General features: G+C 37.2%; 1 protein-coding gene across 8 annotated transcripts in view; it reads right to left on the reverse strand.

The window, feature by feature from the left end:
- COL19A1 (collagen type XIX alpha 1 chain) overlaps nt 1-12784 on the reverse strand; it is a 170820-nt gene that overhangs the window by 105215 nt on the left and 52821 nt on the right. For 4 of the 8 annotated variants that reach the window (XM_015859135.3, XM_015859134.3, XM_085541987.1 and 1 more), the window contains one exon: nt 2645-2698. The exons of the other annotated variants lie outside the window; for them this stretch is intronic. In XM_015859135.3, the coding sequence (XP_015714621.2) occupies nt 2645-2698 (54 nt within the window). The remainder of the gene's footprint in view (nt 1-2644; nt 2699-12784) is intronic. 8 annotated transcript variants of the gene reach the window in all.

Consider the following 12784-nt stretch of genomic DNA (forward strand, 5'->3'; position numbering starts at 1 on the left):
CTGCACTTTCAGGAGGTGTCTGCAGTAGCTCTTCCCTAATTTCTTTTTATTTATTTTTTTTCTGCTGGAGTTACAGAGGCATTCATCACTTTAGGGGTCAGTTTCAGAAGCATGACCAAGACCAAGCATGCAGAATGTGATCTAGTAAAGTAACATTCCATATGCTCTTGCCTAAAAATGTAAGGTTAATTGCTGAAATAAATTTCTGAATGTATGCAAATTTTATTCTGCTTCTAATTCCTCTAAACACAGCTAATTTCTATCTACTTCTGACAAATTTCCAGAAACAAAGCATTTTCTTCATTTAGCTTTCCCATTTGAAGACTGCAAATTCTGCCTTTATTCAGTTCACAATCCATTATATAAAAATCAGTCTTACACAAATTCAAAATTTGTTTGGTTGAAGTTTTTATCCATTGCCCTTTCCTTTCACTGTCCACCTCTGATAACTCTGGCTCCAAATTACCTGCATCCTCCCATTATTTGCAAAGAGCAGTAAAAGCCTACTCCCACCCACCTCCCAAATAATTGTCATCTTACAGCTGAACAGGCCCAGCTTCCTCAGCCTCTCCTCATATATCATGCTCTGAAGCCTCCTGGCCGTCCTGGTGAGCCTTCACTGGCACCTAAATCAGCTGCTCTCTCTCCTCCCAGTAACCTCAAGCTGAACATAGATGCAGTCACAAAAGTGCAAAATAATCATCTCCCCTGACCTGCTGGTCACAATCTTGCTAATGGAGTCCTCACACAGTTGGCCTTTTTTACCACACTGTCAAACAGCAGGACTGTAAGATTTTTTTTTAATTTTTTTTTTTTTTTTTCCATATAATTGTAGAATTGTTTGAGTTGGAAGGGTCCTGTAAAGGTCATCTAGTCCAACTCCTCTGCAATGAACAGGGATATCTTCAGCTAGATCTGGTTGCTCAGAGCCTGTACAGCATGACCTTGAACATCTCCAGGGACAGGGTATCCACCACCGCTCCAGACCACCTGCTCAAGTGCTTCACGATCCTTGTCATAAAAAACTTTGTTCTTACATCCAATCCAAATATCCCCTCTTTTAGTTTGAAACCATTTCTGTCACAACAGATCCCACTCAAGTGTCTGTCCCCTTCTTTCTGTATGTTTCTTTCAGTGTTTCTATATTCATACTGGATAGCCCAACTCTGCTTCCACTTCCATACATGCACATTTTCTGGCATACCACAGCAGGCTGATCTTCAGATTTTACAACAAAGCTGCTCTTACAGATCAGTCAGCTGCCATGGCTACTTAAAACTGCAGGACAGTTCCTAAGGTATCCCACTGACAGACTCAACAAACTTAGTGCTGTGACACTCACCTCACTGGCCATGTTTTCTACATTCCCTGCTGAACCCCCTACAGTTTTCCCACAACTCTAAAGTAGTGAGAATGGAGACGTCCAAAGCACAACAACATTTCAGATCACCAATACCATTCTCCTTGTGTAGTTGAATGGTTTACTTTATTCACAAGGGCAGAATATTATTTTCTTATATTCACTTTCATGTCCATAGCCAGTTAGAAGAAAATAAGAAATGTAATAACAGAAAACATAAAGAGAACATTAAAATAGTAGTCCATATTAGCCAAGGGTAAGTTGCTCCAAAACTAAACATTAATGTTGCAACATAACACCTTTAAGACTGACTTGAATTCTCCTTTTTGTGGCCAAATTCCTATGTGGTAAGCTAAACACACAATGTTTTTAACAGACAGTCACTGTTTTCCTCTTCATACTCAATATGGCACTCATAATACAATTTTTATTACTATTTAAATACAGTGCAAGTCAATAAGATTCCAGCTTTGAATGCATATATTGATAGACAATTGTAAGTATGTTGTGAAACTCAATGCTGGCTACCTCATCTGCAGAGAACATGTTCCTTTCCTTATTGCCATACTTCAGGAAAGATCTGCCCTAAAGATATGTGAATCATCCCTTTTCATGATGATCGTGGTTATCAACACTTGAAATTCTAAGTAAACTGCGGGTGTTTTTTTTCATTAGTCCCTTAGCTTTTGTAAGCAGTAAAACAATTTTACGTATGATTTTCTGAAAGGAATTAAAGGAATTAGCCATATAGAAACACATGACACTGGGATTTCCTTCCAAACACTTACTCTTAAACATAGCTCCAACTTACTGAAAGGAAAATCAGATCACGATCAGTGTCAGGCAACTTTAACAAATATTATCAGTAATGTCTGTAATGCACAAGCATCTTTTTGCAAGTTCTAGCCTTCCATCTCTGAAGAAGAGTAAAAGATAAAAATGGAAGAGTGCAAGAAACAGTACTTCCCTCATCTCATTTTGCTGAGATCATGAGACTCAAATATCAGATTCCTGAATCTGCAAAGGCTGCAAACGTCCTGCACAGTTCTGAGACAGAGGCAACTGCTCTGAATGCAAACACCGACAGGCACATCTGTGCCACTGCACCTCATGTTCTTGTTCTTATGAGCTGATAGTGAAGTTCCTTTGTCATGCTATACAAGTTTAAAACTGGATATGCTATTCAAGTACAGTGCAGATAAATACTGGAGAGATGGCAAAAAAAATATGTTGAAACTGAAATAAATAAACAATTTTTTATTTTTTTTTATTTTTTTTTTTTACCTTGGAACCAGTAAGACCAGGTATGCCCGGAGCACCCACTAAGCCAGTGTCCCCCTGAAATAAAATGTACATAACCATCATTCTTTCAGATCTGGGTCACAACTAAGCTAAATTAAGAGAGGACATAACAAATCACCAGAATGTTTGGAGATGCACTGCTTCTCATTCTAGTACAGAAGTATTTAATTGATTTCTAGTGTCATTTATATCTGTTGTCTTGTTTTTGGTTGAAATACACTGCATTTCAGATGGTTAAAAATCACAGGTGAATGTTTTCACAGTGCAAAGATTACTATTGTTAAATGACTACCTCTTCTATCTCTTGTTTCACAAAAGCATGGCAATTCCCCTGTACAGCTACTACAGCTGTAGAACTCTCCTTCCTCAAATACCTTTCCTCATGTGCCCCTCATGAAAACTAAGAATTTGATTAGGATTTTTAAATTCCATTCAAGAAATTGGATGCTTAGGAGTTGTGTTGCAACTGAGCATAGATAGAAACAAGTTAATCAGAAATGTTTACAAAAGGCAACTGTCCCTGCTCAATGCCATCTTTAGCATCTGAATTACATCTACTTTAGCAGAAAAAAAGAAAACCCAAACAGAAACAAGTAACAAGTACAGTCAAAAACCTATTAATACAGCATTTAGAACTAGAATTAAGTCCATCCATCTCCTTCTCCATTCCTTCTTAGCAAAGTGAGAACCAGGCTATGCCACTGAAAGCCAAGAACAAATATCCATTTACAGAACCATGAAAATATGCCACAGTGAACATTGGTCTCAATAAATCTGAAGTTGTTAAGCTAAGTTCTGTTAGATAAATTCATCCACACTCCTATGACTTCAAGTGGGAGCTTAGAAGACTAATTAAATGAATCCAAAATCAAATGATTTCTCCATTCCATTCATGGGCCTTAATTTCTTGACAGAAGTTTCCCTGAGTAACCTGTACACCACCCAAATAGTATTTTAGCTAAGCCAGAGCTCTGCAACAAGAAGTTCTGAAAGTTCACTTGTTTGATTCCAAGCCAAGTGGAAGATAAATGCCTCACAGACAAACAAGAACAGAGACAAAGGAAAAACTCCAGTCTCTCTGAACAACACAAAGAGCCAATAAAAGAACAATTACTCATCAAAATGATACAAGTAATGAAGCATGTAAGTACAAAGCAGCCATGACATGTAACAATTAAAATACAGACTAAAATAGATTGTTAAAAATTACATTTTTATAATTCCACCCATGGCACAATACCTAACATCTTTCTTACGTCTCCCCTCTTTAAAAATGGGTGCTAGTATGATGTGGAAAAAATCTAATTAATATACACAAGTAATCCTTATTCCTTCATTTTCCCCAAATTCACAATATGAATACATGATTTCAAAAGCATTTCTCGCAGTCTAACAGTTACCAGATAATATTTTATCTTCATTACTACATGGGATCACTATAAACTAGATGAAAAACTGGATATTCACTGCTTTTTTCTTTGCTTGTTTTTTTATGAACACAAGGCATAGGTGTTTTTTCTTGCATTGTTTAATAAGTGTTTGACAAATTATGACTCCTTCAACACAACAATGCACAAATAATCTCCCATAGCATCAATACTGATTTTCATTAAATCTAAAATAGTTGATGTTGTAACTGCTTTAACCACTTTGGAAATATTCAGTGTACATATAATCATGGTTCTCAATGTATTTATGATCTATTGATTCTGAAGTTTTTACCTGCATTTCGACTCCCTATAAAATCAAAGATACTTTTTCTAATTGAAAGTTTTCAAGATACAATAAGCTGCCTAGTAGCTATGTGCTTAGCAACTATCCCAGAACGCATGCTATTCTTATAGGAATTTTTATACCCTGACTTCCACATTTTGCTATTTTTCCCTATATATATATATATATATTTAAAAAAAAAAAAGACTTTCAAATAATTGAAGAAAGAAAAAAGAAAAATGAGAGGCTAATCTAATGCAAGTAACAAATATACTTAATATAGTTCAGGTATCTGTACTATGCAGCAGCATGCCAACATGAATTAGGCACCACACAGACTAAGAATAAAAGAAGAATTGAGAAAAACTTTCATCAGTGACTCAGAATGTGCTTTGCTATTTAAAATATTTTAGGTATTAGCACAGTTTATAGTCGAATATATTAGAACTTTGTGAGATTCTCCTCATGACTGGAGAAGAGAATCACTTTAAAATGTTTTAGATACATATTTTACATGCAAGTTTTTGCTAATATAAAATAAAATAAAAACCAGGCAGATGTTTCCTCAGCAGGAGGAATAAGCAGTCTTTCTTTTATATTTACTGGGGCACTGCAAGGAGCTTGATTTACAGGATAAACTTTCTACCTCAGAATTACTAGCAAGGAAGCTAATCTTAGTAGAAGTAAAATCAGGACAGTTAAGTGGTACTCACTCTTCCAATAATTTATAGGTATGTACCTTCCATTATCCTGAGTATGCCCGACCCTTGGAATAATCTAATAGTCTGGTGTTTTAAAACGAGGACAACTATTTTTAGTATTGCTGAAATGGAGCGGAATGTTCAACAATGTACTATCACAAGGCTCTATCAACATCCTTCCCCTCGTAACAACTACAGAGCGAGTCAAGAGCCACCAACAGGGTCAGACTTTTCCCTTGAATAAATTAACAATCCCACACCAATTATACTCCATTAGATGACATGTTCCTTAACCTACTGGAATATTTCCTTGTTTCTCTAAGCAGGCTCACATTAATGGATGGAACCACCTGATAAAATATTAATTATTTAAAAACATATTCAGTTGATATATCCAGGAGTCGCCCTGTGAAACTTCAGGAATGGCTACATCAGGAAGCTTGTGCTAAATATTATGACACCTTGGTTTCACTGCATCTACAGATCCTTTTGTTCCCATTTGGCCCCTTCTGAACTAACAAATGCTAAGCACTGATAGGCTGCAAAGGCCCTAATGAAATAGCTCCTTCATGCAAACTGAATCCATGTGAACAAGGGTAAGATTCTCTCTTAAAATAATCTCATGAAGGGGCTCAGACAGTTCGTTTCCTTTCCTCTGTTCTGCTTCCTCGGCAATTTCAACATGTCAGGTACTCTACAGTTTGGCCAAGGGAGTGAGGGCTGGTCTGAGGGCTTGTGCATCTTTGTCTCCCAGTGAATGGTGGCTTTTCTATGCAGCTGCTCAAAAGATGGCCATATCAGACCTACTAGAATGACATAACCTGAGTTCAAGAGGCATTTGATCCTCATTTTCAGCCCTTCCTGTCCTTGGGACAAGTCTGACATTTAGCCTTTCAGGAACCTAGAAATTAACATACTGAAAATTACATATTTAAAATTTAGGCCTCAGTTCTTGGCACACAAGCTAATGAATGAGCAGGTAGAAACAAGCCCATAGCTCTTGAAAATATGATCACAAGGCTCCTTACTCCAGACTGCACTCTCTAGTTGGCTTTGTTTCCTTTTTAACTTTCTATTAGCATGTGCTGACAGGGTACGATTACCACAATATCTATATTAAAATACACAAAGCACACGAGTTTTTCAAATAAATTGTCAAAGTTAGAGGTTTCTTTGCTCCATAAATTGTTTTCACACAAGAGAATTCAGAGTTCTGAAAATGCCCACACAAAAAGACTATCCCACTTATTTCCATGCATTGTAATGTAGGAAATAAATAGGCCTATACACTGCCTTTTCTTTAAAAATACTGATAAGAAACTAGACAAAACCTGTGACAAGAATCTTTTACAACATCAGCAGAAGTATCATCTGAAGCAGACTCAACTGTAGATACCCTTTATTCTTTTGACAAATACAAATGATATTCACTACTATCGCATGTCCTCAGAGAAATGACAGCTGCCTTTATCTTCCTGACATTCCCCATCAAGGACTGACTTCTCAGCCCTGAAGACACGCTACCAGTCCCCATTCCTAAATGCCACTGATTTCAAGAACAGAATTGGAATGCAAGGAACTTAACAATAAAATAGAGGGGAAAAAAATGAAGGTAGAATGCATTACCAGTACATAACCAAGACCTCAGGAGGTTTACATTTAGTTCCCAGCTGTGCCACGGTTCTGTGCAACTTCCAATGGCTGATTTATGTCTTATTCTCCTCCCCTCTCTCCTACATTATTTTTAGGATGAAATTCCTTAGTATCTGCAGTGCCTCCTGAGGAGGTGATAGTGGAGCATTACAAACCAGTGGAAAGTTCCACATAGTGTCAAAGAGTAGCAGAATAGGGCAGATTCTCCTTATTACTGCCTCACTATGCTCAAAAGCCTGATGGGTTTTTACCATTTTTATTTATCTACTTTTCAGATTGCATCTAATGACCCAACCAGCGCCTTTGTCAAAGGCCCATCTCTCTGTTACATTTCTTAGATAAGAAGCGTCAGAAGCACACTGTGATTTATGACTGATAAAAGTGGGTATTGCTCAATATGTTTTCACATCGTTATTTAAAAATACATGAATTGAACATGGTCTTGATAACAATCCAGCTCAGTTAACCTGTGACATCATACAGACAGCATGAAGAAACTGCAGATGAAAAGCATGAAAAAATTTTCTGTGGAGTACTGAGAATAACAAAATGGGTTTCTGTCTGCAGAAGGTTCTGAAAGATTCATAAGGTCTTACAGACAAACAGTTCAGATAATTAAGTCCAGGCTGCTAGCTACTTAGATCATCTGAAACAAGACAATAGAAAAAGAAAACTGAAATGATATTATACTCATGGACAACTGATTGATTTTATAACTACATTTTTCCTTTACAATGGGTCAGTCAAAAGAAAAATTGCCTAGACTTATACACCAGCTATTGATTTTTTGTTAACTCAGCCATAACACAGCCTTAAAACAAATCTAAACCCTATTAAATTTTCAAAAGAACTGGAAATCCATCTAATTGACCTTGTTGAAGTAATATCTGAAATTCAGTAACGTTAAGTGTCAGATAAAATGCATTCTCCAATATTAATGTATCACTGAGCTCTTTTAAAAGTAAAATTTATTATGACTATTATATTTACTATAATAACTGGTGCACTGAGTTTATATTAGGAAGGTAAACTACATTAGTCAACCTCTTAAATATCAGAGACTGTTTTCCACTGCAGGCAATTTAATACTCATTTCCATAACCTGAAGGTTCAGAAGACAGATGCCGAGCAGGTACAAATCTTTTTAAACTAACTCAGGCCTATCTCACAGCCCACGAGCCACCATTAAAACTAACATTTAGCAATACAGCTATGAAATGCAAAAAAGCAGCACAAAACTATGGATTTAAGAAGAATCAAACAGCATTTAGACTGAAATTTCTAATCTAGGTGTTAACTCAGATCAGTGTTTGTTCTGAAGAATGATGCTGGTGTGCCTGTGTAGCTACAAACATTCTGGCACTACTGGCAAGTAAAGCAGTTCAAGTCACACCTTCCATCTTCCCACTTACACTCAGAAGTGCAATGGTTTCTTAAGAAATCTCTCCCCTTTTGACATTTAATATATTGTGGAGATGGACTGGTAGTCAAACTAAGATTCACAGACATATTTGTGAATCCAGGTGTCAACCAACCTAAGGAGCTCCAGGGAGCTGCTTCCTAAATAGAAGTCTAAGTATGTCTTCCTGCTATCAGTTCTGTATATCTCTGTAGGGAACAGCAGCATCTCAACCCAGTAAAGTTGTCTGTTCTCCTTTCAAAATGTTTTCTTGATTGCTTGGATGCTTATTAACCCAATCCTAAGTCTGGGATGCCCAAGAGGAAGAAAGTAGTCTGCCACCCAAGGGACATGAGTTCTCTGCATGAGGAGTTTTTAATCATTCCTTCACTAAAAAAAAACTTTGTTTATTTAGAGGACCAACATTACCCCAACAGTCATTTCTCCTGCTACATTCCTTCCCCATTCTTCTCAAGTTCAGAAGTACTGCCAGCACACTATATTCTACAATGCAATATTTCTCCTAGCTATTTCACAACACTGGCATTATAACCCCATCACTGCAAAGAGCCAGTATATTTGTATTTCTGTTAACTATTCCTGATGTCCCATCTTCCACCTCAGGGATTTTATACTAGAAAAGAAAAATGCATGAAGAAAAATACAACCAAAGCAAACCACAACAAACTGGTCAAAAACAATGCTACATTGCACATCCTACTGCCTAAGATTCTTAGAGTTCATATAATCAGATGATTTATAAGTCCATACTGATATTCTATTTCAAGTGCTGGTATTGCTGGAAAAGTTGATTGTTATCGAGGCAGCAATTAAAAAGTGTCATAAAGATCACCGTCTCTTCCACTAGCTGTTATAAAAAAAAAAAAAATAATCAAAACACCTTAAAGCAATTTAAAAAGAAACAACAAAGGAATCAACTTATCCTCAGTTATACAGAGTCCTGTTATGTAGCTTACAATAAGATCAATAAGAAATAGCACTATACACTTTTCATCTCCATCTCTTAAAGTACTTTCTGACCTTCGCTCTTCCCTCCAAGTCTTGGTTGTCACTCTCACTATTGTATGCCCTTCTAGACTAAGAATTTCTCTTCTCCAGGTTTGTACAACACGCTGTACAAGAAAGTCCCAAGGCTTTCTCATGTTAAGGGAAGAGGCACAAACAACAGTGTGTAACAGCCATACTTTGCAAGTCTGGCATTCTTCTTTCATACCTTTCCTTTGACAGAAATTTCACTGTAACAAATGTACAGCTAAATAAACATTTCTGGAGATTTCATTGCCAATAGCTATAAAGAAAACACGTATCTTCCACATGAAAAGGTAGTGGGATACAACTGATAAAGTTAGCTTTCCTCCATTTGGTTTCTGAGGCAGATGCCTTCTTTTGATGAACTGAAGCAGTACTACCATCATTTGTAAAGAAAAACAGAACTGCCCTTCAAAAAGACAGAACAGTGAAAGGGGTGTAAATTCTGAACAAAAAGCATCAGCTGACTAGATTCTCGTGAAAAATATCCATCCTGTGTGAGGTAGTTGTTAAACACGAATCAAACACCTGTCAGCCAGCTGGGCTGCGTGTGTCACTGACGAGCCAGCTGCAGAAACACACCCTGCGCCAGTTGCTTTACTTAGCACGGCCTGGGAACAAGAATCCATTAGACAGAAAGTCAACAGTGGAATTAACAGCACTTTTTCTTTTAGTGCCCTTCCACTTACTTGTTTGACTTCTTATGTTTCTATTTTTGGGATCCTCATGCCAGAGCAGCAGTGCTGACTGCTGATTAGATATGACTTGGCGCAGCCTCAGCACGTCATGTTGATTTGATCGATTCAGACTTGAAACACGCAGCATGAATCTTGGGTGTTGATAAATATTGGCTGGCAATGAGAATTTAAGAAGTACATCCTGTTCTTCTGTCCCTGCGAATGATTCTGCTGTATGAAGAGTTTGCCTATCCAACAGCGAACATACAAGAGCAACTTACACTGAATCTGGAATATAAATCCTAGATTACAACTTCTAAGTTTTTTAAGGGTAAGTATATTTGTTGATGTTAAAATTTCACATCTGAGCTGGATTTAAAATAATTATATGACTAATGTACATCTATCACCAAAAAATGTCAAAGAAGAGTTAAGAGCAAGTCACTATTTATAACAGCAAAAAACTCTCGCTATGAAGGTTATTCTAAAAGAAATGCCTCCTATTTTAATATGTTGGTCCAGAGCATCAGAGGCAGATGATGGCAGTAGAGGTTGAATTTTCCCAACAATATTCCGTTACATTTTGTTGCCATGTGACAGATGGCAGCAGTCCGACAAAGTGGTGTCTGACATGGAACTATGAATGAAGCAAAGGAGTCTCACTGAATTTGCACCCACTGACATTCATTGATGTTTGCTGAACGTTTATGGAGACCAAACAGTGAGTGAGAGAACAGTGAGGTGGTGGCTGGTGTGGTTCAGCAGTGGCGACTGCAACATGAAAGACAAGCCATGTTCCAGACGGCCATGCACAGCTGTCACCATGAAACGAAGAGCATCTCAATCAGCTCATCCACACAAGTTCACTAATTGTGGTGACTACATCGAAAAATAATTTTTGTTTCTGAGAGTTTTCTCTATCAAATAATGTTATTGTTAGTGTGCTCTGCTGTAGTTGTCATGGGAATGAATAGGAGGCATTATTTTTGGAACTAACTACGTATTATCTCCATAAAATTTATACTACATATAAAGTTTCTACTACACGAGGTTACCAATTTTTAGTTATGTTTTTTTAATTTAATGCACAACAGTTGGTAATCAGGGAGATTATACTTTGATATATAAATTATATTAACATAAGTTATTTGTTTCTAAGTTGTCCTAATTTATATAGACCAATAATTAATTGAATTTAAAATGTTATATTTGGTGAACTTCACTAATTCCTCAAATGGAAATAAATACAACTAAGCAACACATGTCAGAGAAGTTGTACAGCACTGCAGTTCAGAGAGAAAATTCCTTCCTGCCCAATTAGTCTCCTACAATACTCTGCTGCCAGCATTTGAGAGTTCAAGTCTTGTAATAGCTGGTATTTGTCTTACAGTCTTAATTCTTCATTTTTATAAGATGTAAACAGACAACAATATCAGTTTTAAAATTGCAAATTTCTATGGTGATCTGATTGAAAAGCAAATCATGAAAATATAACACTGTATGCTACACAAACCTCACAAAAAGAACCCATTAAATATAATTTAAGAAACAATGGGAGAAAAGTCCTCAAACCATCCCCCCATTTCAAGCCTACAAGGCCCTGACTCAGGCTTTTCAAATGCAGTTAATAATACCAGAGCCAAGCAGACTCAAAGCTGCAGTATTCATGAATCTCTGATTAAGGCACAAAGAGCTGTATTTAATCACCACATTATTTAGTAACTGCATTATTTTTTACTTCCACGTTATGTAACAAACTAACAAAAGCCTCTTCTACATGGCAGCATGCCACGGGCCCTATTGCTCCCAGCAGCCCAGACCCCTACAAAATGGATGGTGACCTTTGGTTTCTTTGGCCACACCTCATGTAACAATAGAAGTCACTGCATGCAGAGACTATGCAGCTGGCCACATTTCTCTGGTTATAATCATTTCCCTTCAAATACCAGAGGGCCCCCTCAACCCTATCCCCTTATCTCACCACACTGACATGGGCCTATCGCTTTGATGCTGAGCATAGCAAGCATTAGCATTTGGTTTCCAAAATACGTTTGTACTTTCGTCCTACTGAGACCAGCCTGATTCTGAGAGAAATGAGAGGGCAGAAGACAGTGCCATGGCTTAGCTAATAAACCACCAAGTACCCTTCTTCTCAAGAACTGATTTTTCAATGATAAACGAAGTTTGTGCTCACAAAGGGCGCACACCTGAGTACAGTCTCTAGCACTGCTCCATCCAGAATGGAAACAGAAACTGAGTAAGCAGGAAAGCTGCACCCTCCACTGAAAACCGGGCCGTGCTGCTGCCTCTAAACTGCGGCAAATGAAAAACCAGGGAGCTCAACAGTTCCTGGAGCTGGGAACTGCAAAAATCACCTAATAAGGCAAAATCAGTCAGCACAGCAGACAGCGCTCTGGAATCAAATTTATGATCAAAGGCTATTCAAAACACATCCTTGTAATGTTAAAAAGAGAGCCGAGCAGGCAAGCAAGGAACACAGATGCTGAAGCAATGAAACAAATTCTGGAAAATATAATGGTCAGAAGTGTGAGTTTTTAGAGAGCCTGCTCATGCATCAGATAGCTGCTGAGAGCTACTCTTTTCACATACATCCATATCTTAAAATCAGATGTGTATTAAATATAGACAAACATATCACTGAAATCACAACAGGAACATATAATTTTTGTTGCAGTACATGAGATTCATTTGCCTGGCCAACAGCTCTCAAAACTCAAGGCTTTCATGTAATGCTAATAAAGTTTATTTTTTTCTATTTTCTTTAATATTTACACATTATCTCATTTTATGAAATTGCCATTCTGTTTCCTATCTAAATGTTGTTTCAGCTTTATGTATTAGAACTCATGATTTTCCTACTTTGAAAACATTCCTGTTTTCAAAAACTGCTTTCTATAGTAGTTATAAT

This window comes from Coturnix japonica, chromosome 3 (assembly GCF_054131305.1).
Source record: "Coturnix japonica strain WE chromosome 3, WE-NBRP24, whole genome shotgun sequence".
Lineage (NCBI taxonomy): Eukaryota > Metazoa > Chordata > Aves > Galliformes > Phasianidae > Coturnix > Coturnix japonica.